The 19,752-nt window shown below is 47.3% G+C and overlaps 1 protein-coding gene across 12 annotated transcripts in view; it reads right to left on the bottom strand.

The window, feature by feature from the left end:
* PKP4 (plakophilin 4) overlaps positions 1-19,752 on the bottom strand; it is a 76,306-nt gene that overhangs the window by 4,107 nt on the left and 52,447 nt on the right. For 8 of the 12 annotated variants that reach the window (XM_064661801.1, XM_064661802.1, XM_064661803.1 and 5 more), the window contains 14 exons: positions 19,078-19,633; positions 16,487-16,678; positions 14,822-15,030; positions 12,460-12,588; positions 10,696-10,909; positions 8,154-8,337; positions 7,731-7,848; positions 7,076-7,267; positions 6,763-6,936; positions 5,814-5,964; positions 3,618-3,813; positions 1,584-1,668; positions 1,361-1,478; positions 45-176 (listed from right to left, as the gene is read on the bottom strand). In XM_064661801.1, the coding sequence (XP_064517871.1) occupies positions 45-176; positions 1,361-1,478; positions 1,584-1,668; positions 3,618-3,813; positions 5,814-5,964; positions 6,763-6,936; positions 7,076-7,267; positions 7,731-7,848; positions 8,154-8,337; positions 10,696-10,909; positions 12,460-12,588; positions 14,822-15,030; positions 16,487-16,678; positions 19,078-19,633 (2,650 nt within the window). Of the gene's footprint in view, positions 1-44; positions 177-465; positions 626-989; positions 1,479-1,583; positions 1,669-3,617; positions 3,814-5,813; positions 5,965-6,762; positions 6,937-7,075; positions 7,268-7,730; positions 7,849-8,153; positions 8,338-10,695; positions 10,910-12,459; positions 12,589-14,821; positions 15,031-16,486; positions 16,679-19,077; positions 19,634-19,752 lie in introns of those variants that run through there. The other 4 variants (XM_064661812.1, XM_064661806.1, XM_064661804.1 and 1 more) reach the window with 4 other exon arrangements.

Below are 19,752 nucleotides of genomic sequence, written 5' to 3'. Positions count from 1 at the left end.
GGAGCCTTTCCCAGTGCAGTTCCCAGTCCCAGCTGGTCCCTTACCAGTGTAGATGTCCTTATGTGCCATGACATCGCCCTGGCTACTGTAATACTGCAGAGAGGGGTGTGTCCTGTCGTACTCCGGCCGGGGCTCCCTGATCCCCAGCAGAGCTGGGGACGAGGACGTGCTGCCAACTGGTGGGAAAAGAGAGGTTCTCAGGAGAAACAGACGCCTTTCACACACCCAGCCTTCCTCACCCCTTCCTGCCACGAGGGTTCACAACTTGGGAGGTGGGAAAGGACAGAACAGTCACAGCTGTTCCTGGGTGAACCACCCTGGTGACAACTTCCACTGCCTCCCCTTGGCCTTGTCAAGCAGGAAAGCAACACTTCCTATGAGGAGTTTTTACTAAGTTGTCTTTGAAGTACAACAGCCTCTCAATATCATGTTAGAGCTGCTCATCTACTTCCTACTTGCCATTAAAAGAACTGGAGTAACACAGTTGTTCTGCTGGTGTATCCGGGGAGAGAAAGTGCCCAGATAGGAATGTGACGGTATCGGAATCTCCTTTTACACTTGGGTAGAATCCAGTCAGTTCCCTGAGCCTACGCCGTACTTGCTTCCTTGGTGGTTGAGAGGAACTCTGGCATAAAAGACACTATAGTTTACTTCTTGGAGGAAAATAAATCCCTCATGGAGCCCTTGTTTTTCAAGTCAACCATGTCAAGAAGGAATGTGTGAGGGCTGTTACTTTTACGTAAAGAAGTAATTGAACAAGAGTACTGTAGGAACTAGCCACTGATTTTAGCAGCCATGGTAGGTGGGTATTTCTCTGTATTAACAGAGATCTGCTCTAGAGAGTCTTGAGAAGAGTAAATGGGATAAAATAAAATGCGAAAGGAAGACAAAATAGAAGGCTTCAGGTAGGTTTTGTACCAGCCCTCGGGAAGATGTAAATAGCACTGAAGGCGCTAAAGGAACAAAGGCGAGAAATAAACGAGGAGGAGTCAGAAAAGTAACATTTTTGTATTTGGTTGCTCATCCTAATGGGACATGACATAATTGGGAATGACAACGGGCTCCTCCTGTGGGTCTGTCGCTGTTTCTGCTGTCAGGTACCCACGTCCACGGTGCCCACACAGCGCAGGGGGAGCAGCTCTGGAGAGGGCAGTGGTTGGCACCAACGTCCAGCTGTGCACGCTGAGGATCTCACTGTGCGGGAACAGCCCAGGAACACCCAGAGCACCTGAAGTACTGGGCTCAAGCACCAAGGGGAGACAGCCTGACCTCCATGTTTTAGATGGAATTAGTAGCAACCAGAGAGGCTCTTTGAGTTAAAAACATGGAAAGCAGGTCCCCTTCGCCCTCCCTGACTGACCTGACTGCATGACAGGTGACATCTGCTGATTGCCTGTGGATAGAGAAGGGTGGGATTTGAATCTCTCTCTCTCCAGTGTTGATACTGGTGTAATAAAGTGACTTTGATTCCACCCATCCTGTGGAGTGGCAAAAAGAAAAAAATCAAAATAAATGGCGAGTTATAAATAAACGAGGAGTTTTTGTGGCACCATTTTCCCGTGTAGGCTGACTGTGTACTTTACCTTTTTGTAAATGCTCCGGAGGTCTCGGTACTGCCACAGCGTGTTCAGGACCTGGGCCGCTGCCTTGACAACCTTCAGTGAGGACCTGGGCAAGGGAAAAGTGTTGCAGTGTGAGAAAGCCATGGAATTCCACTGCAGCAGAACAGTGTTCTGAGCTCCATAACGGCCCCACCCTGCTGCTGTGGGGCCAGGCCGGCCCTGCACCACCAGTGTGAGCATGGCCCAGCCTGGAGATCAACCCTCTCCAGCCTGGAATGTTCCCTTCAGGTCACCCACACGAGAAACACAGAGAGAGGGGTTGAAATAGCTACTGTCAGTGTCTGCAAGAATAAAAATCATTAAAGAAACATTCTGTGAAGTGCATTCCATAAAAATGGAGACTTTAGACTTTAAATCACTGTACAAAACTCCTAATAGCAGAAAAAGAATAAAAAATAAAAGAGAGCTGCTATTAAAAGTCTCCAGGCATCCTCACAGTGAGTCTGTGTTCTCGGTTCCGTGCTGCACTGCTGGAAACTTTGGTTGGGAAAACACTTTATTCACTCTCAAGAGCAAGACAAGGAAAGTTGCTGCAGCTATTATTAAAAATAAACCCAGGGTATCTTTTCATAGAGAAATGGAGTAAGCTGGGAATGGTACTGCAGTAGTGATCAGACATTAAATGCCACAGCATGGACATCTGTGGTAAACATGTCTCTGTCTGTCACTGGATCCATCCAAATACAGTTTTTGGAAGAAAACACTGAAAAAATGCAGTTGATAGAGTTAATCACTGAGTAGGTACTGAGTATGTTCACAAGATCTTAAATTTGCTTAGTTTAAACTTCATTGCCTCATAAATGTAAGTGCAGATGCAACTTCACACATTGCCCCCACAGAGCAGTGAGGTCACAGAACGGATCACTGCACCCACACCTGCAGCTGGAATGAGCCTTGTCCCTTGGACATGGAAAGTGATATAAACTGGGAATCCTCAAAACAGCCTAGCTCCTGGTGAGACAGACTGTGCTAAAAACCTGGTGTGGTTAATTCACACTGACCCACATCTCTGAGAAGAGATCCCTTCCTCTCCTTTACCATCTGATCCAATCTGGGAACAGCACGCAGGGCTGACTGTACCACCAGTGTCCCACTACCCATGGGAGGACAGGTGACAGCCTGGTCTGTGCAGGAGCCCTGCTGAGATGGAGCACAGTGACACTGAGCACAGCCCACAGCTATGGGGTCCCTGGGGCCTCCTGCTGCCCCATCCCACAGCTATGGGGTCCCTGGGGCCTCCTGCTGCCCCACCCCACAGCTATGGGGTCCCTGGGGCCTCCTACTGCCCCACCCCACAGCTATGGGGTCCCTGGGGCCTCCTACTGCCCCACCCCACAGCTATGGGGTCCCTGGGGCCTCCTACTGCCCCACCCCACAGCTATGGGGTCCCTGGGGCCTCCTGCTGCCCCACCACAGGCTCCTGTTCCTTGGCTGTCCTGCTCTCACAGGCTTCATTCCCTCTACACCACCACGATGCCAGCACAGAACTCGGCTCACAGCCCCTGGAGCCCAGGGCTGGCACAGTGGGCAGAGCCAGCCCCCTCAGCCAGCACTGGCCTGGCAATGCTGTTCCAGGGGATCCCCCCGGCCACATTCTCTTTCCACGGACCAAAGGGCTGCACCAGATACAATGAACAGCTGCTGGAAACATCCTGACAAAGGTGCCCACACAGTGTGACTTGGAAAAGCTCCAAGTGTTCCATTAATCTTGTAGGTGTTTAAGAAGGGGCAGTTTAACTCATTTACCCTGAAGAGGCCCCATGACCACGCTTACTCTGGGCAGCTGTAGAAGCCTCCAGAAGCCTTGGATGGAGAACACCCTGCAGAGCACAGCGGCACCGGCTGCCCCCCCTCCCAGTGTCATTCCAACTGTCAGCTCCTCAGACCCAGACTGCAAAAGCAGATCTTTTTTTCACTCAAAAAAAATTTCCCGCATTCTTAAGCATTTCAAACGGAAACAGAGCCAGTTGAGGGATGAGCGTTGCAGCCACTCGCCTGTCCCCTCTCCCCTTGGTGATGTTGACCAGCTTCTCGATGCCGCCGGTGTCGGCCAGGGCCTTGGCGTTCTCCATGTTCTTGCTGGTGACCTCGTGCAGGGCGCAGCAGATGGCGGCCACCGTCTCGTCCGACAGCACGCTCGGCCCCGTCCCGCCCGGCAGCCGGTTCACCAGGTCCCGCATGGCGTATTTACCTGCAACCCCCAGAGAAACGGGTCAAGCACGGGCTGGGACTGCAGCCTGGAAATGGCACAGAACGGCAGCTGAGGGCAGGGAGAGGCAGCGCAGGATCAAACCCTGCCAAGAATCCACATTTTACACAGGGTCAAGAGAGACCGAAGATCAATTTTTCAATTTTTTTTCCTTTTAGCTTAGAAGTGTGAGAAGCTGAATTTTGCATTCATGGCTAGGCTTCGCCAACGAAGATTTGGGTGAATTTTGCATTAAAACGGGAGTATTTGTAAAAAAGGATTATTTGGAGAAAGCAGAATTGTTCAAGGAAAAACATTTGGCTACTTGACAGAGCGGTGCACATTCCTCAGCTTCATCTGTGGGAGGGTTAAAGGAATCTTTACATTAACTGGGAATTCTTTCTTTTGGATGTTCTTTTTGCCTTATTTGTTACCTGTCAGAGCTCAGCTCTGTCAATCTCCAGCTGCTGACTGATGCCAGGGATAAGCTGCAGACAAGGGACAGAACTAAAGATAAGGTTTGGTTTTTCCCTGTTTAGCTGTTAATTGAATGATTGATTGATTTTATTGAAGATGTGTATTTGTACAGAACAGTGAATGATGAAGAAGCTTTGCAGAAAGCCATTCACTATGTGTTTGTGTAATGTGCACAAGGGGAAAAAAGTACCCAAAAGGAAATCTGCAGGCAAAAGGAAATCCCCTGGAAAACCATCCCCACAATGCTGTCTGCAGCAGCACCCTACCAGTGCCATTCCTTTAGCAAGCTCACCCACATGCTGCATATTCCAACATATATTGTTATTTGCTGGAGTCCTCATGTCTCACTTCCTTCAGTGTGACCACGGGAGCCCACTGCTCCTGCCCCACACAGGCAGAGAGGCTCCTAAAAAGGATTTCTAGCACAGGTGATGTGTTTTATACAGAGATCAGATTCAGAGTGTATCTGGAAGCCAGAAATTCTTTCAGTTACAGCTTTGACTGGGAGAGGGAATAGGTGGAGGAACATTCCTGAACTGAAAAGTTCTGCCAGGAATGGAAGAAACATCCTGACAAGAGAGTATCACCTGAGTTTGACCCACACAGGGCTGGTGCTACAGAACAGGAGTCTCTCTTTAGTAATTCCCCGTGTGTGCAATGCCTGCAGTGCAGGAAAACATGCTCTGAACGTCCCAGATGGAGAAGCTTCAGAAACAGATAATAAAGTTCTGTCCACCTGCATTTCTCTTTTTGAGAATAATGATCCTCCTATCTGTATAAACAGTTGTTATATCCCTGTCCCACAAGTCTACACACAGCAAATGCTTCTGAAACAGAGACTTTTTTACATCATGCCATGTATTAGCAGGGGTCACTGAAGCCACAGCAGCCTGAGGCTGAGGCACATTCAACAGTAACAGACTGAGGTTCCTCATCAAGGCAGGAAAGATGTTGTTTGAGGTGTTTTCAATGCTAGATGAGAAAGGCACAGATGAATGCTTAAAGTGTTAAATGTTAGAACTGACAACTGAGAAACAGAAAGTTCTAGCAAGCAGCCCTGTTGATGACTTAGTTCAGCAAAGGCACACATACTGCACTATATCTGGGTTTTCCTGGACATACTTTACCAGAAGAGGATTTCTTCCCTCTCTCTCTGTGCAATACTGTTAAACAAAGCACTGCTGTACTGGCACCAGAGCTGTCCCACCCCTGAGAGCATGTGAGGGACCCAAACCCCCCAAAAAGGTGGGTGCTGAGCTCCAAGGAAGCTCAGCTACGTTTCCATCCCATTTGGCACTGAGGGTTTCCTGTCCAGTTGGGCTGAGCTGAGGTGACTCCCATCCATCAGAGGCGGCCAGTGGCAAACTAATATGGCAACACTGCTCTGAAAAGCTGCTGCTGTCACAAGGATTCATCTCTGTGACACAGTAACATGCACTGTGCTGTTCCCATCAGTGCAATCTCATCCCTGGCTTTCCCCAGGCCACGGTGGTGCTGGTGCTCTCCCCAGGGCGGTCTGTACGTACCGATGAGCTCCTTGTTCCGCACATCCAGCGCCATGTTCCTCAGGGCAGTTGCCACAGAGGACACCACTCTGTCATTGTCCATCCTCAGCAGCTCCACGAGGATGGGCAGCCCCTTCTCCTTCCTGACGGCGGCGCGGATGTAGGCTGCGAACTGACAGAGAGCCCCGTCACCCCACAGCCCCCAGAGCCCCCACAGCACCTCGGCCTGGGGGGACATGGCAACAAAAGGTGACATGTTCAGTGTGTGCCTCTTCTGGGAGTATAAAGAGCTGTCTCTCTGCCATTTTTCACTCATTCCTCTTACAAAGGAAATAAAAAAGAGATAAAATACCTGAATAGATGACCAACACTGAAAAGGGAACAGAGTGGTCTGGGTTTTGTTTGGTAGGTTTGGGGGTTTTTTTAAGACCAGTTTTATATTGGTCAAACATAAAAAGGCTTAGTTGGCTTGCTGCAAGCAAAGGAAGCAGCTTATGTTTGCTGTGTTTTTCACTCTCTCCATGACAAAAACATGACATCAATAAAGTGTTCTCATGTGTTGCTTTTGTAGCATATTGTATGCAATGGCCAGAATGTATGGAAATAAATAATGAAATAGGGAAAAAGGCAAATTTTTTTGTGCTGGTCTTATTTCAACAGCACCTTCCCACCAGAACTCAGAGCTAGAAGACACCAGAAGATTATTTTGACTCACTATGTGATAGAAGGAAGCCTTTTCTGGTACCAATTTCAAGGCCAGTTTCCATATGGCTCTTCCTGCTCCCTCCCCTTTCCACAGCTTTTCACTGTGGAAACATGACTGCAGCACATGAGCACTAACGCACAGACAAGAGGGGAACGCTCAGGTGCATGTGAGAAAATTGCATATTCCCCCCAAACACACTCCAAGATCTTATTAGAAAAAGCAACCAGAGTACAAGGAGAGGAAGAGGAGGAAGAATTCCCATACCTTCCAGTTGCCTGCAGAGAGGTTCTGGAGAGATCCTGCAGAGCCCTCCAGAGTGGCTGGGTTGGAGCTCTCTGCCAGAAGTGTCAGGTACGGCTTCACCACCGATGGGTGCCAGAGCATCTCCACCCCTTTAGGAGACTTGGAAAATCCTGGGATAGGGCCAACTCCGTCCCACTGAGAAAGGAACACAGATTTGTAGCAACACAAAACCTCCATTTTTATTCAGCATAGGATCATTTTCACCAAGATACATCCTCCCCCACCATGAGCCAAACCCCATCTGAGGCATTTGTAGTACAAGGAAAACGCAAACCTGATCCTCCTGGGAAGTTTTTTTTTTCTTCTTTTTTTTTTTCCCCCAGCAGCTTGGCTCCGAGTCTTTGCTGGGGGACTCCTTTCCCAGCAAGTCATCCAGCTCATTGATCCCCAGCAGCCGCGCCTGGGGCACCTCCAGCTCCAGGCGGTAGGAAAGGTTCCTCAGGGTGCACACACAGTTCTCCACTGTCTGAACCAAATCAGAGAGATGCCTTGTCACCAGCTCTTTCTCACACAGAGATAAACCAAGCCAGTCCAGCAGAGGTGAAAAGGTGCTGGGAGCACAAACTCTAAATTCTAATGCTGGGCTCTGGGCAGTGCTTGGGCTGTTTCTCTGGGAAAACTGCAATCTCTCTTAAATCTGACAGTACTTATAACAGTGGGCTCTGCTATAGTGGCTTATTCTTTAGTATTCTGAAAATGAAAAGCACAAGAGCTTATTATTTTATTGAGGCATGACTTCTGCAGCACGGCTGCAAACGAGAAGTGATGCTGTGCTGTGCAGCTGAGTTTGGCTGTGCCTCCCAGCCAGGGCCTGGGAGCGATGCCAGTTGAGCTACGGACACCACCATGCTCAGCTGAGCCACACAAAGCCCAGAGACCCCAGCAGACAGCTCAGCACCATCCCATCTGTAGGTGAGCCGTGCACACACCTTGCTGTCGTAGTCTGAGGTGTTCACACAGGTGTGGATCACGTAGAGCAGCGAATCGACCAGCCCCTCGCAGGACCTCATCTGCTTCCGCGCCTCCTCCCCGGCGGAGCTCAGGTTCCTGAAGGTTGGGATAACCAAGGAACATGTTGTAGGCAAGGACAGACAACCATTTATTAGACAGTTTGCAGAAGGTGTTGATGTAGCTGATTGGTAATTCATCGGTCAGTGACTCTTAGTGACTAACTTGGTAATTTTCTTATTTTTTAACAGAAAAAAAAAGAACAATTGGAAAAGCTGCCTAAATGATGGAATCCTGTAATTTATAGAATAAAAACAACTCGTCTGTTTTTAAAACTACAGTATGAAAAGGATGTGGACAACATGACTAGTCTTTAAAAGGGAGTCTTCTAGAAGAGCAGATACCTCAGGCATCCTGTTGTATTGCGCAGAACGAGGGAAGTCTGGAATTTAATTTTATGATCATCGTCAAAGGAGGAGCTGTTCCATCCTGAGTGGGGCACTATCACAGTGTTTGTCAGCGTGGACAGAGCGTCTCTAATGATTGTCATCTTCACAGCATCACACGAAGACAAGTTCCAGAGAACCCCTTAGAAGAGATTTCCATTGCAGTAAAGTCAGCAGACACTTGGCAAACAAACATGAAGCAACATTCAAACTTAAAAGATATCACTTTAAATATGTGGTGTGATTCAAGAGCAGGCAGAACTTGGAGAGCCAGCATCCAAAAAGGAGGAAAGCAATGTGGAACAGCAGAGGAGGGTATTGGGTTTTTTCCAGTGATAAGAATGGCCTGCCCTGACATTCCTGCTCCCTCGCACTGTACGCCAGGAAATCAGGTACTGAAGAGCAGAGTGGATGTAAAAAATTTTCTTCCTGGAAACAACAGCAACAAGTCCAGAGCATGTTCCATTGACCTACCAGCCATATGGAACTGCCATCCATCTTTTATCCTTGAGCACAATCCCTAGTTCCCTGCCCTGCCCAATCTCTGTATGTTACATCCAGATACGGAGGTATGAGACCTGACAGAAGTCACCAGCAGAACTGTATATGCAAACAATATGCTAAACACAGCATTGAATCCTCTTTTTCATCATAAAACACAGCATAAAGTTCATCCAAAGTCTCACCAGGTGCTGATCTGACTCAAAATACTTCCCTCACACACAGTATTTTCCTGATTGTGAGGTTGCACAGCCACGCACACTCAGCAAACCCAGCTGGCAGCAGCTCCTCAACAGCCCCTCAACAGCTGCCCAAACCACTTGGGTTCCCCTTTGACTAGATCTTGAACATCCATTTCTTCAAAAATAAATTATGAGGGGAGCAGACAGCAAATGCTACAGGAGTTCACAAAGATGAAAGTTTATAAGACAGCAAAAGTTTTTAATACAGCCACACAAAAATAAGAATGACAAATCTTTGCATGAGACACCTCGTTGTCTTCTCTTGAGGGGGGCTAAGAGAAGCCCCTCTAATTAAAGGGCTCCATGGGAGAATACAGACATGAGGAGATTTACTGATTGATTTTGTCTTGATTTCTGGTTACAGGCAGCTGAAGTTCCTCCTGTGTCCCACAGGGGTTCCTAGAGCTCCTGCTCTCGGGGTTCAGCTCACACACAAGGGTTGTGCAGCCCTGCTACAGAGCTGGCTAAAGAGTGGATGTAAAAGGCACTTCCACAGAAATGGCACCTGCAAAATTAGTCCTGTAAGACAATTTTCTGGATATGATTAAACTATGTACAAAACTACTCCCTAAAGAAAAAAGACCTACCAACAATGAATGCTGCACGTTTTAAAGTGCTCGGGGATTCTTCATACTTTTAATACCACCATGGACCCATTTTAGAGCCATGTTAAAAGTATTATTTATGATTCTTAGTTGCAGCTCCTGTACAGCAAGACTTCAGTAACAAAAGAGAATTGATTATCAACTGGGAAATTAAAATATAATTTAAAGAAAAGTACCCTCTGAAGTTGTTGTGCTGGATTTTATCACAAAAGTTCCTCCAAGAAGCCCATTACACTTGTGCAAATATTATCTTCTCCATGGGGATTAGCCTGGGAGCAAATCATGGGAGTCCCACTGAGTACCCAAGGCCAAACCTTCCCAGAGGCTGGACTCACACAGAGGCAGATCAGTTGAGTGATTAATGATTTATTTACTGAGTTCAGTATGCGAAGGCAAAAGCTCCCCCAGGATCCTCCGTCTCTTAACTGGGGAGAAGCCTTCAGCTGTTCACCCCGAAGCAGAGCTGTGTTACACAGCCCTTCAGCCTTCACCTTAAAATGAGGACACAACCTGATTATTTCTAGGTTCTTATTTTAAGATAATTGGGACCAAATTTAGTGCTTATTACAAATAAACCTGGAGGGTAAAGGCAGTTATAATCTGGGAGGTTTCCATTCAAAGACAAGGAAAGTGGTATTAGGAGTTGGTGGAATGCTGTATTAAGGTAACAGATTACAGGGTAGTTTGGGATGCCTCTTTGTTCCTCATGGTTGTGGAGGTACACTGAAAAGCAAGTATTTAGCTGTTATGGAATCATCTGCCCAAGTCCAAAGAGGCAGCCTGAGACCGCGGGTAGAGGGGAAATTTCCCAGAAGCTATTTTTCAACAGCCACTAACTGTGACTTCCATCACTGCATAAGAGTGAACAACCCCCACACAAACAGCTCTGGACCAAGGACTGCTGAGGCCATCTACCCACCCCAGCAGAACCCTGCTGGCCCCAGCACCTCTGCATGTGGAAGGAGAGGAGTTTCTGCTCCCTGCTTAGGTGATACTCGAGTGTGTGTCAATCCAAGTGCCGGCTCCAGCTGCCCCGTGTCCGCCTGACAGCCACATCAGGAAAATCACACACACTGTGAGTGCTTGGCACTGCCTGGGGGAGGGAGGAGCCTCAGAGGAAGGACATGGTCCAGGAGGGATCAACCAGCTCACCTGTTACCAGCTCCTTGACCTCAGCATCGACCGACTTGCGCAGCAGCCGCAGGAGGGCCGGGATCCCTCCCACGTTCTTCATGGCTATTTTGTTCTCATCAGTAGACTTCCCATAAACCAGGTTCCTCAGTGCACCACAGGCATTCTTCTGAACCTCCAGCACTCTGTGATCCAGGAGATCTACCAGGTGCTTGATTCCTCCCAGCCTACAGACCTGGAAAGTAGAATGTCGGGACCATCAGCACCCACTGATCTCACCCATCTCACTCCACAGATGTAAAAGCCTTTTGTTTTTATGGGAACCATACATCCCATTCCACTTCCAGAAGAAACAGCTGCTAAACCTTCCTGACTTGACTGTTACATGGGACTGAAATTCCTGGGAAGCCCCCCACCATTGCAAAGACTGAGGGGCATTTTTAGTCACTTGCTGTGTTCAGAGAGTTGTTACTGCTTTAATTGTTTCCCAGCAACGCAGTTTTTAAAGTAATTTCCTATATCTCTGAAAATTTTTTTAGGGAATATTAGAAATAAGTGCTGATTATCACAGTGATCGTCACCAGAACATCAAAACCACCACCACCTCTTCATCTGCCTCCCAGCAATAGTGAATTATGTTGGGCTATCTTCTTATAAAAGTTGCACCAGCATTTTATTAATATAAACAAAATTTATACTGAAAAGAACAGATAACACACACACACATAGAATGTGAATGAAAAAGCAAATTCCTTCAGACCAACAGCTCACAGCTGCTCTGCAAAAAGAGCAGCTCTTCAAGTGCAAAGTTTCTAGAAATTTCAACAATACTCTTAATATTCACCCAGATGTATCCCTCCTCCACATCATAGTGACATAAACACTGTCCTCTACATATTTCTAGGATTAGACTCCTTTCCTTTGCCTGACAGATCACTCATTCCCTTAAAACACTGATCAAAAACAGTGAAAGCCTTCTAGAGCTCCTGGTTGTTCTAGTCTCCAGTCATCACCTGGTTACACAAAGCCAGGCTCTGGCAAACAAACTTCACAGTTCTGCTGGATTACACGACCTTGAGGTAAAAGATTTCCATAGAATTCCCATGCAGCTCTTATGATGGGAAAAATTTGTGTTTGTGTATGTGTGTAACGACACATCTGCAGGTACTGCAATATTAGCATCCTTGTGGCACACCCAGAAACACGAGGTCACAAACACTGTGTTGTGCTGAAACCCACGAGCAGAGGCAAGGCCTGGTGTGCTTGCCCCGTGCCAGGGGCACAGGCAGCACCTACCTCTGTTTGGGCCCTGCTGTCCCAAAGCACAGGTGCTGCAGGAGCACATACCTCTGTTTGGGCCCTGCTGTCCCAAAGCACAGGTGCTGCAGGAGCACAGCACATACCTCTGTTTGGGCCCTGCTGTCCCAAAGCACAGGTGCTGCAGGAGCACATACCTCTGTTTGGGCCCTGCTGTCCCAAAGCACAGGTGCTGCAGGAGCACAGCACATACCTCTGTTTTGACCCTGTTGTCCCCAAAGCACAGGTGCTGCAGGAGCAGAGCACATACCTCTGTTTTGACCCTGTTGTCCCCGAAGCACAGGTGCTGCAGGAGCACATACCTCTGTTTTGACCCTGTTGTCCCCGAAGCACAGGTGCTGCAGGAGCACAGCACATACCTCTGTTTTGACCCTGTTGTCCCCGAAGCACAGGTGCTGCAGGAGCACAGCACATACCTCTGTTTTGACCCTGTTGTCCCCGAAGCACAGGTGCTGCAGGAGCACATACCTCTGTTTTGACCCTGTTGTCCCCGAAGCACAGGTGCTGCAGGTAGGCGGCGGCGTTGGCCTGCACCGACGGGAACTGGTGCTGCAGCATGTGGATCACCTCGGGCAGCTCCGGATCCCGCCACGCAAACTCCCTGCACGGAGAGCACAGCACAGAGAAGGCATTACTCCCAAACACAGGGTGTTTACTAAATGCAAGAACATCTTGTCAACAATTCCAGTTTTGTTCTGGAGTACCAGGGCGAGGAGGAAAACCAGGCACATTGGGATAACGAGTCACATCACCTTTTAGTCTTCTAACTGGACAGGGACACTGTATCCGTGGAGCTTCACTTGGCTTGTGGACCACACAAATACAAATATACACTAAAGTTACACCAACTCAAATGCTTCAACCTACATAAATATCCCAAAAATTAATTATATAATGCAACTGATACCCCCTCAACAGGGCTGCTCAGGGCCATCTCTCCCACAACATTTTTCCATCGGTGCTCAATGTTCTTCCCAAGCTGAAGCCAATTAAAACCTGCACACCCTGAAGTGTCATTGGCAGGATCAGGTGCAAGAAGTTATTCAGGGACTGTAAATTTAAAATTATTAAAATAAAATACCCTTCATTAAACCACCATGATTTTGTGCAGACCAATCCTAGAAAAGTCATGAAACACACCCATGTCCAATTCACAGACATAGAAATTTAGTCATTAACAGTTGCTGGGCAATCTGCCTTCTGTAAAGGAGGACTGGGGGGGATGAAGTAGTATCTCAAGTTTTCCCATGCTCAAAAATCCAAGTAAATAAGAAAAAAAAGAGCCAAATATGTTCCAAGAACAATACCTGGGGAGTTGTTCCAAGGCTAATGTTGGCCTGGCCAGTGAAGTCTTCCCAGGACTCATCAAAGAGGAAGCTCAGTTCTGTGCCCACTTTGAAGTGCTCAACAACTCCGAGGTTTATTTCTCCATACTAATGATAGGAAAACCTTAGGGAAAACTGCCTTTCTAGTAAAACTAGTAGCTTTCCCTCTCATTCCAGAGTGGTGCTTCCCAACAGCCCACTCTGGGGCTGTGTAACCCGCTCCTCTGGCCCCTGGCACAGCACCATATGCACATAGGAAACTGGAACAGATTAAATGGAAGCTATTCCACTGGGAGATTACAAGCTAAGAAGGTGCATCAGCAGTGACAACTGAGTCAGAATTTCTTTAAAGTTCCTTGCTATGAATGTGAAGCACCCCTGTTATAAGTAACTCTTCCTGCCACATGCCAGAGCAGTCAGCCAGCAAGTTTTTACTTAGAGCTAGGATCATCCTATTAACATCATTTGGATGAATGTACCACTCAGTTGAATGAAATTAATCCAGTCTCTCAATATCTATTAAAATAATTAAATATATGAATTTCCACCAATAAATAGAATAACAAAATCCATTAAAGCAGTGCTTTTATTGTCAAGATGGCAGGACAGGCCCGGGCTGGAGGAAGTGCCCAGTGCTACAAAGTGCTGTAGGCAGGACCAGGGATTCAGTGTGAGGCTTCCTCTCACCATCTCTGTTCCAGGTTTCCCTGGTGCCCAGCGTGCCCCTAGGACAGCCCCCAAGGCATAGCTGAGCCCAGTTCCTGCTCCCTCTGAGCCAGCAGGATGTGCAATGTGCTTCCACAGCCAAGGATTGCCTGGAAGCTGCCTCAGTGACCAGCAATCTGAGGAGGGACCAGAATTCCTACCAATCCCAACCCCACACTGAACATACACAATGCCATAAATCCCTCCAAGCTGTGCATGGCCTGGGCTTTGATACCCCCAGGTTCAAATACAAGGTTTCAGTGCACAGTGTCCACAGTAAATGGCAATGACAACATGTCAGTGGCCCACACTGTGCACAGACATTTCCAACAACAAAGCAGTAATCATTTAAAAAATACACGTGTTCACTTTCAAAATGCCACATTTATAAATGATTTCTAAACTTACTTTGTTTTGAAATTTAAGCAGGCTGCTCATGAAAAATTCATTCAAATAAATTAGGTCTGTACTTTTGAATTTTCAAGCCCCAATTCTCATTCATATAATGAGAAAACTCACCACAGTATTACAGGTTACTCTGTAGACTTACTAAAAATATGTGGAGTAATCCAGTCAAATATCATTAAATTTGTGACTATTTCCTGTAATAACTTCTCCATGAAAATAAGCATGGAAGAAAAATGTAATCACAAAATGTGTAACAGCTGCTCTTTCTGACTGCAAGGGGCAGCCCGTGTTTGTTATTTTGGCTATAGAGGCACAGATCTGAGTCGCTAAACGCGTGGTGATGGACTAAGCCATGGAGAAGAGCAGCGAGGGGTGCCCGGGTGCAGCGGGACTTGCCTGGGGTCCTTGTGGATGCTGTCGATGGACGGGGAGCGCGTGGTGCCGCCGTCGGGCGCGGGCAGGGCGCGGCCGTAGCCGGGCTCGGGCAGCCGGAACGGCACCGCCCGCAGCGGCTCCGCGAACGCCGCGGGCAGCCCGTAGTTGTTTCTTTGGTATGTGAGGGTGCTACGCTGGCTGGAGGAGCGCTGCAGGTTGCCCACGCCTAGGACAGAACAGTGTCAAAACCGACCAGGTAACAAAGCTCTGCTGAACAGAAGGGGCCACACCTAGTTACCAGTGCAAGCAATAAAACATCGGCCTTGAAAACGGGCACAGTTCCACATGGGAAGCTGCCGTCAGATTTCAGGGAGCAATTCCTCAGCGTCCCAGGGAAGGTGGAGAGGTTAGTTACAGAATGAGAAGTTTGGTGGGATCAGGCTTGTGCCTCAGCTTGCCTCAACAAGTATTTAAAGTGCCAACAAGCAGAAATCGGGGTGAAAAGTGTTTTCAAAGTTTATAACATCAATTCACCAACTACACCAAAAAGGAAAAGTAAACAACAATTTACATTGTTTATTGTTTAGGTTATATAATAATATAAGGGATACTTTGCTTTTCCCAACTACACATACGTTTTCCCTAACAAAAGGTAACAGGAGGATGAAGATGAAGCCAGGCAGTTCAGGAACAGGAACACGCATCTCCCTGACTGAACAGAGCTGTTGTTGTGGCTTTTGTTCTTCCAAGGTAAGTGGTATTAAGTAGACAAGGAAAAAAAGAATTCTGATTTCTAGTTATATTTCCTCATTGGCACATTCTGACAAACTCCATTTACTATAGGTTGTAGAAAGCAGGAGAACTGCAAAAACTGGTGCCTCATTCAGCACTTCATTCTCTTGGTATTAGCAAGCATTAAAAAGCCATTTTCAAGTGTGTGAAAACATGACATGAATTGGCCAGTTCTCTGTAGCTTTTTCTGGAGTTACTTAACTAATTCACTCTAATATTTTGAGAGTTTTTTTGAAATCACTATACAAATTATTAATCAACCTTAAAGAACAAACTGCACTGCAACATACATTACATTTCTCCCTGCAGAAAATAAATCCTAGTACTAAACTAATGCCTGTGCTCTTCATAATACAAGAGTAGCAATTCTGTGAGGTACTAGAGGAATATCTCAGTTCCACAGACAATCCTCAGCTGCAGCATTTACCATTATCCTTTGCTGAGAAGTTGGGTAGAACAGTATTTTTACTGTGAAAGATGCGGTAGGTAATTTTAGTGGCAAGCTCTCATTTCACTGAATTGATGAATAAAAAACTGATGCACCAACTCAATTCATAAGAGAGTGATGCACAGGGAATGCAAGAGGAAGCAATAAATCCCGTGTGTCATGAAATACGCTTATCTGAGATGTACCTGAGCGTGCGATATCAAACCGAACACGCTCTGCCCCCGGGCTGGCACTGACAGATCGCCCCAGGCATTCCCGCAAACATCGCCAAAGCCTTTTCACTCCCGCTGGTTATTTTAAGTCCTTCAAACCTGGCTTTATCTCCATTAATTGATCCCCTCTAGTTCTTCCTTTGCACTGGCATTACCGATCTGAGCCCTGCTCTCCTCTATCCCCTGTGCCGGGACGCGGGGCTCGGGCAGAGCCCGTGGCCGTCACCCACCGGAGCCGGTGCGGAACAGGGCGGCCTGGGAGCCGTGGTGCAGCTCGACGGTGCCGTGGTTGGGGCTGCGGAACACGGGGCTGTAGAACGTCCTGCCCTCGTAGATGGGGGTGATGTGCATGTCCGGGGACACGGCCGGGCGCAGCTCCTGCCCCAGCTGGCTGTGCTGGCTCGCGTACGAGCTCCTCAGGCCTGCAACCAAGCACAGGGAAACATCGGCATGGCCCCTCTCCAACCCAAAAGAATCCAGCTGGCAGGACTGAATCTTTCTTCCTTCACCAAGAAAAGGTGTTGGTTATATCTACAGTCACAAAGATTTATTCATTACTTTTTTTGCCATTATTAAATGACCCATACTGAAAGACTCACTGACAAAGCAGCATTTCTTTGACAAGAAGACATTGACAACTTGAAGTTTTCCAACTCATTCTTTTTGGTAGCATTTACAGTTGAAAGTCTAAACCATTTTACATGATTTGGAATAAAAGCTGAGTCAGCACGTGCAGTGCACAGGTTCAGCAATGACAGGGTAAGTGTGGACCTGACAGAAATCCCATTGTGACAGAGGGCACAGGGCACAGCCTCGAGGGGGTTGTAATCCTGAAAGTGAAACAGTCCATAGCAGTAAGAGCAAACATCTGCTCAGTAGTGACAGCAGAGATGTAAGCACGTGGAGAAAAGTCTTTATAAAGGTTTAAATAGCCTGTGATGTGAGTATTTACACATAGCTATGCTGCAGCTGGGTTAGATTTTTGTTTTCACCTTGCTGTATATTAGTATTTCATGCAATGTATACATACAAATGTATACAGCCTTGTCCGTGTTGGCATCACCACTGCAGGCACTAAAGCTCTGGCAGCTATCAAAGTAACAGAACATGCCAAGTGAACTTTGCAAGGGTGACAAAATGACAGAGATTACAGAACAACTTCAAAAGTACAATGGAGCAGTGATGGATAACCAAATGTATCCTGCACTGGAGTGCTTCCCCCCCAAATCACACACCTGCTCTGCCACAGTGTCTGCAAGGGAACCTTTGGGCCATCACTAAGAAAACACATCTACAGGTGATGAGAACAGGCAAAGGGGACAGCTGGGCCCACAGCTCCAGGTGACAGTGCCATCTCCTGGGAAGACACTCACCTCTAACCATTCTCCCAGAACATGCACCCCATGGAAATGGAGACTGCAAGCACAGAAGGAAGAGAGGAGCTGATCACATATCCATCCTCTCCTCCTGCTTACATAGCAGGGAAGAGCTCTGGGTTATACTGAAGGCTGCCACAGCACTAACCTTTCCCACTTCCAAACTTCCTCTCAGAAAACTGATCATCTACAAATTTGAGTTTCAGATTTCAGGTGTTATATTGAACTGCTCCCTCTAAAGGAACATGAAAACTAATTTATACTAGACAATGTAGGAGTTTTTTAATAATACTAAGGGATTCTTACTCAGTTTGTAACACAAAGCACAGGGAAGTTAGGGTATTTCAAGTTTTCTGCAAAGATTACAGTTCAGATGGCTATAAAAGAAGATGCTCTCTCAGCTTGACTACCATGTTGCTAATTACTTCCTTCATTCTGAAAACACCACATTTAAAGTGCCTGTTTCTGAATTACTGATTCATTATCCCGATAACTATTTTTCTGAAGATCTATCAGTTCACCTGTTTAGACAAGGTGATAATCCCAAGTAGTGGTATTTGTAAAGTACCTTGTTAATATTTTGAAAGTGCAAGATTGCTGTTACACCAGAAATGATGCAGTCCTAGCCTGCACACATTTACACTACTGAACAGCCTTTCCCATCAAACTCATTCCCACCCTCTTATCCAACTGGCAGATTATTATGCCTTGCAAACAGAGGTGAGGGACAAGATACAACTTTTGCTGAGGAATGAGAGCATTTTGGAGTTTCCTGCAGTGTGACAGTTTAAAAGAAAAAACAGACATTGCCATTCGTTCAAAAGGGTACATGACTGGAAAATCACCTTGTCTGTGCTCATTCAGATGAGGGTCAGAACCAAACCAGTAACACACACACACAACTTAAAATGTAGAGTAATTGCATCTTTATAAGAATTGCCTCTCAGATTAATAGATTCTACCTTTTGGGGCTTTATTTTAAGCTATTATTAAAATGGTTATCCTATATTTAACCTGAAGTATGAGATAGTCAAGAAATATTAGTGGAAAATAAGACTAATATTTGGCAGTACTAAGTTACATATTTTAAGAACTAGACATAACACTAGTTCTAGGTATCTCTTACTTTATGTACAGCCTACACACACATTTAAATGTATTTTATCTTTGAAAATGCTGACATGCCTCTGGAAGACCGACCATTTCACTCAGCAACTTAAATAATCGGATTTAATTCAATGCCTGGTCAGCAATTAGTAATCATAGGGAAAGCCAGTATTCAGGGGGAACTTGTGATTGATCCAGTGTCTGACAGCAGTATTTACAACTGATTTGACACATCCACCGCAGTTATGTCCCAGTGCTACAGCGTTTCACCCACCACCCGGGTTTTGTACAGCTGTGACCTGTGCTGAGTTTTACCCGTGCCTGCACCTGTTACTCACCTGTGAGGCTGTCGGGCCGCGGGGGGACCATCCTCTCATAGATTTCATACTGCTGTCCGTACTGCTCAACGTCATGGATTGGCCTCTGCAGCGTCGTTCCCAAGTGCTGCGGAACCGCCGTCATGCCGGAGCGCTTCGGGGAGGAGGATCCCAGCTGAGTTTGGGACGGAGAACCCACTCTGGTTTGCACGTCGGTGAGGGCCAGAGGAGAGCCCACTCTGCCCACGGTCTGGTACTGGGAGGCGCCGCCGTTGGGGTTTGCCTGGCGGGCCGTGAGCGAGCCGACGCGCCGCACGGCCGAGGGGGACGCGGGCCTGTGCGCGGCGTACGGGGACGCTGCCCGCTGCACGGGCAGGGTGGTGGAGGAGTACCCGTGGGAAGCCAGGGATCTCTGCTCGGCCACGCCGGGAGAACCGTACCCGCTCCCCAGGGACGTCCGCAGCGACCCCCGCGACGGGGACACGCCGGTGCTGACCACGTAGGAGGGAGACTGTGCCCTGGATGGCACCGAGCTGACCCGCCTCATGACTCGGTTGGTAGCAGTATTTACTGAAGGCTGTTCGAAAACAAGAACATTTATGAGTCTCATAAAATCCCATTGTGTTCTCCTGTAAAACAGACAAGTCAGCAAGAAATGCACACAATTTAGTGGTATATACAGGCAGCGGGAGAGTA

This window comes from Pseudopipra pipra, chromosome 7, assembly GCF_036250125.1.
Source record: "Pseudopipra pipra isolate bDixPip1 chromosome 7, bDixPip1.hap1, whole genome shotgun sequence".
Classification (NCBI taxonomy): domain Eukaryota; kingdom Metazoa; phylum Chordata; class Aves; order Passeriformes; family Pipridae; genus Pseudopipra; species Pseudopipra pipra.
Note: the sequence above shows the minus strand (reverse complement) of the source record. Positions and strands in the feature narration are given on the sequence as shown.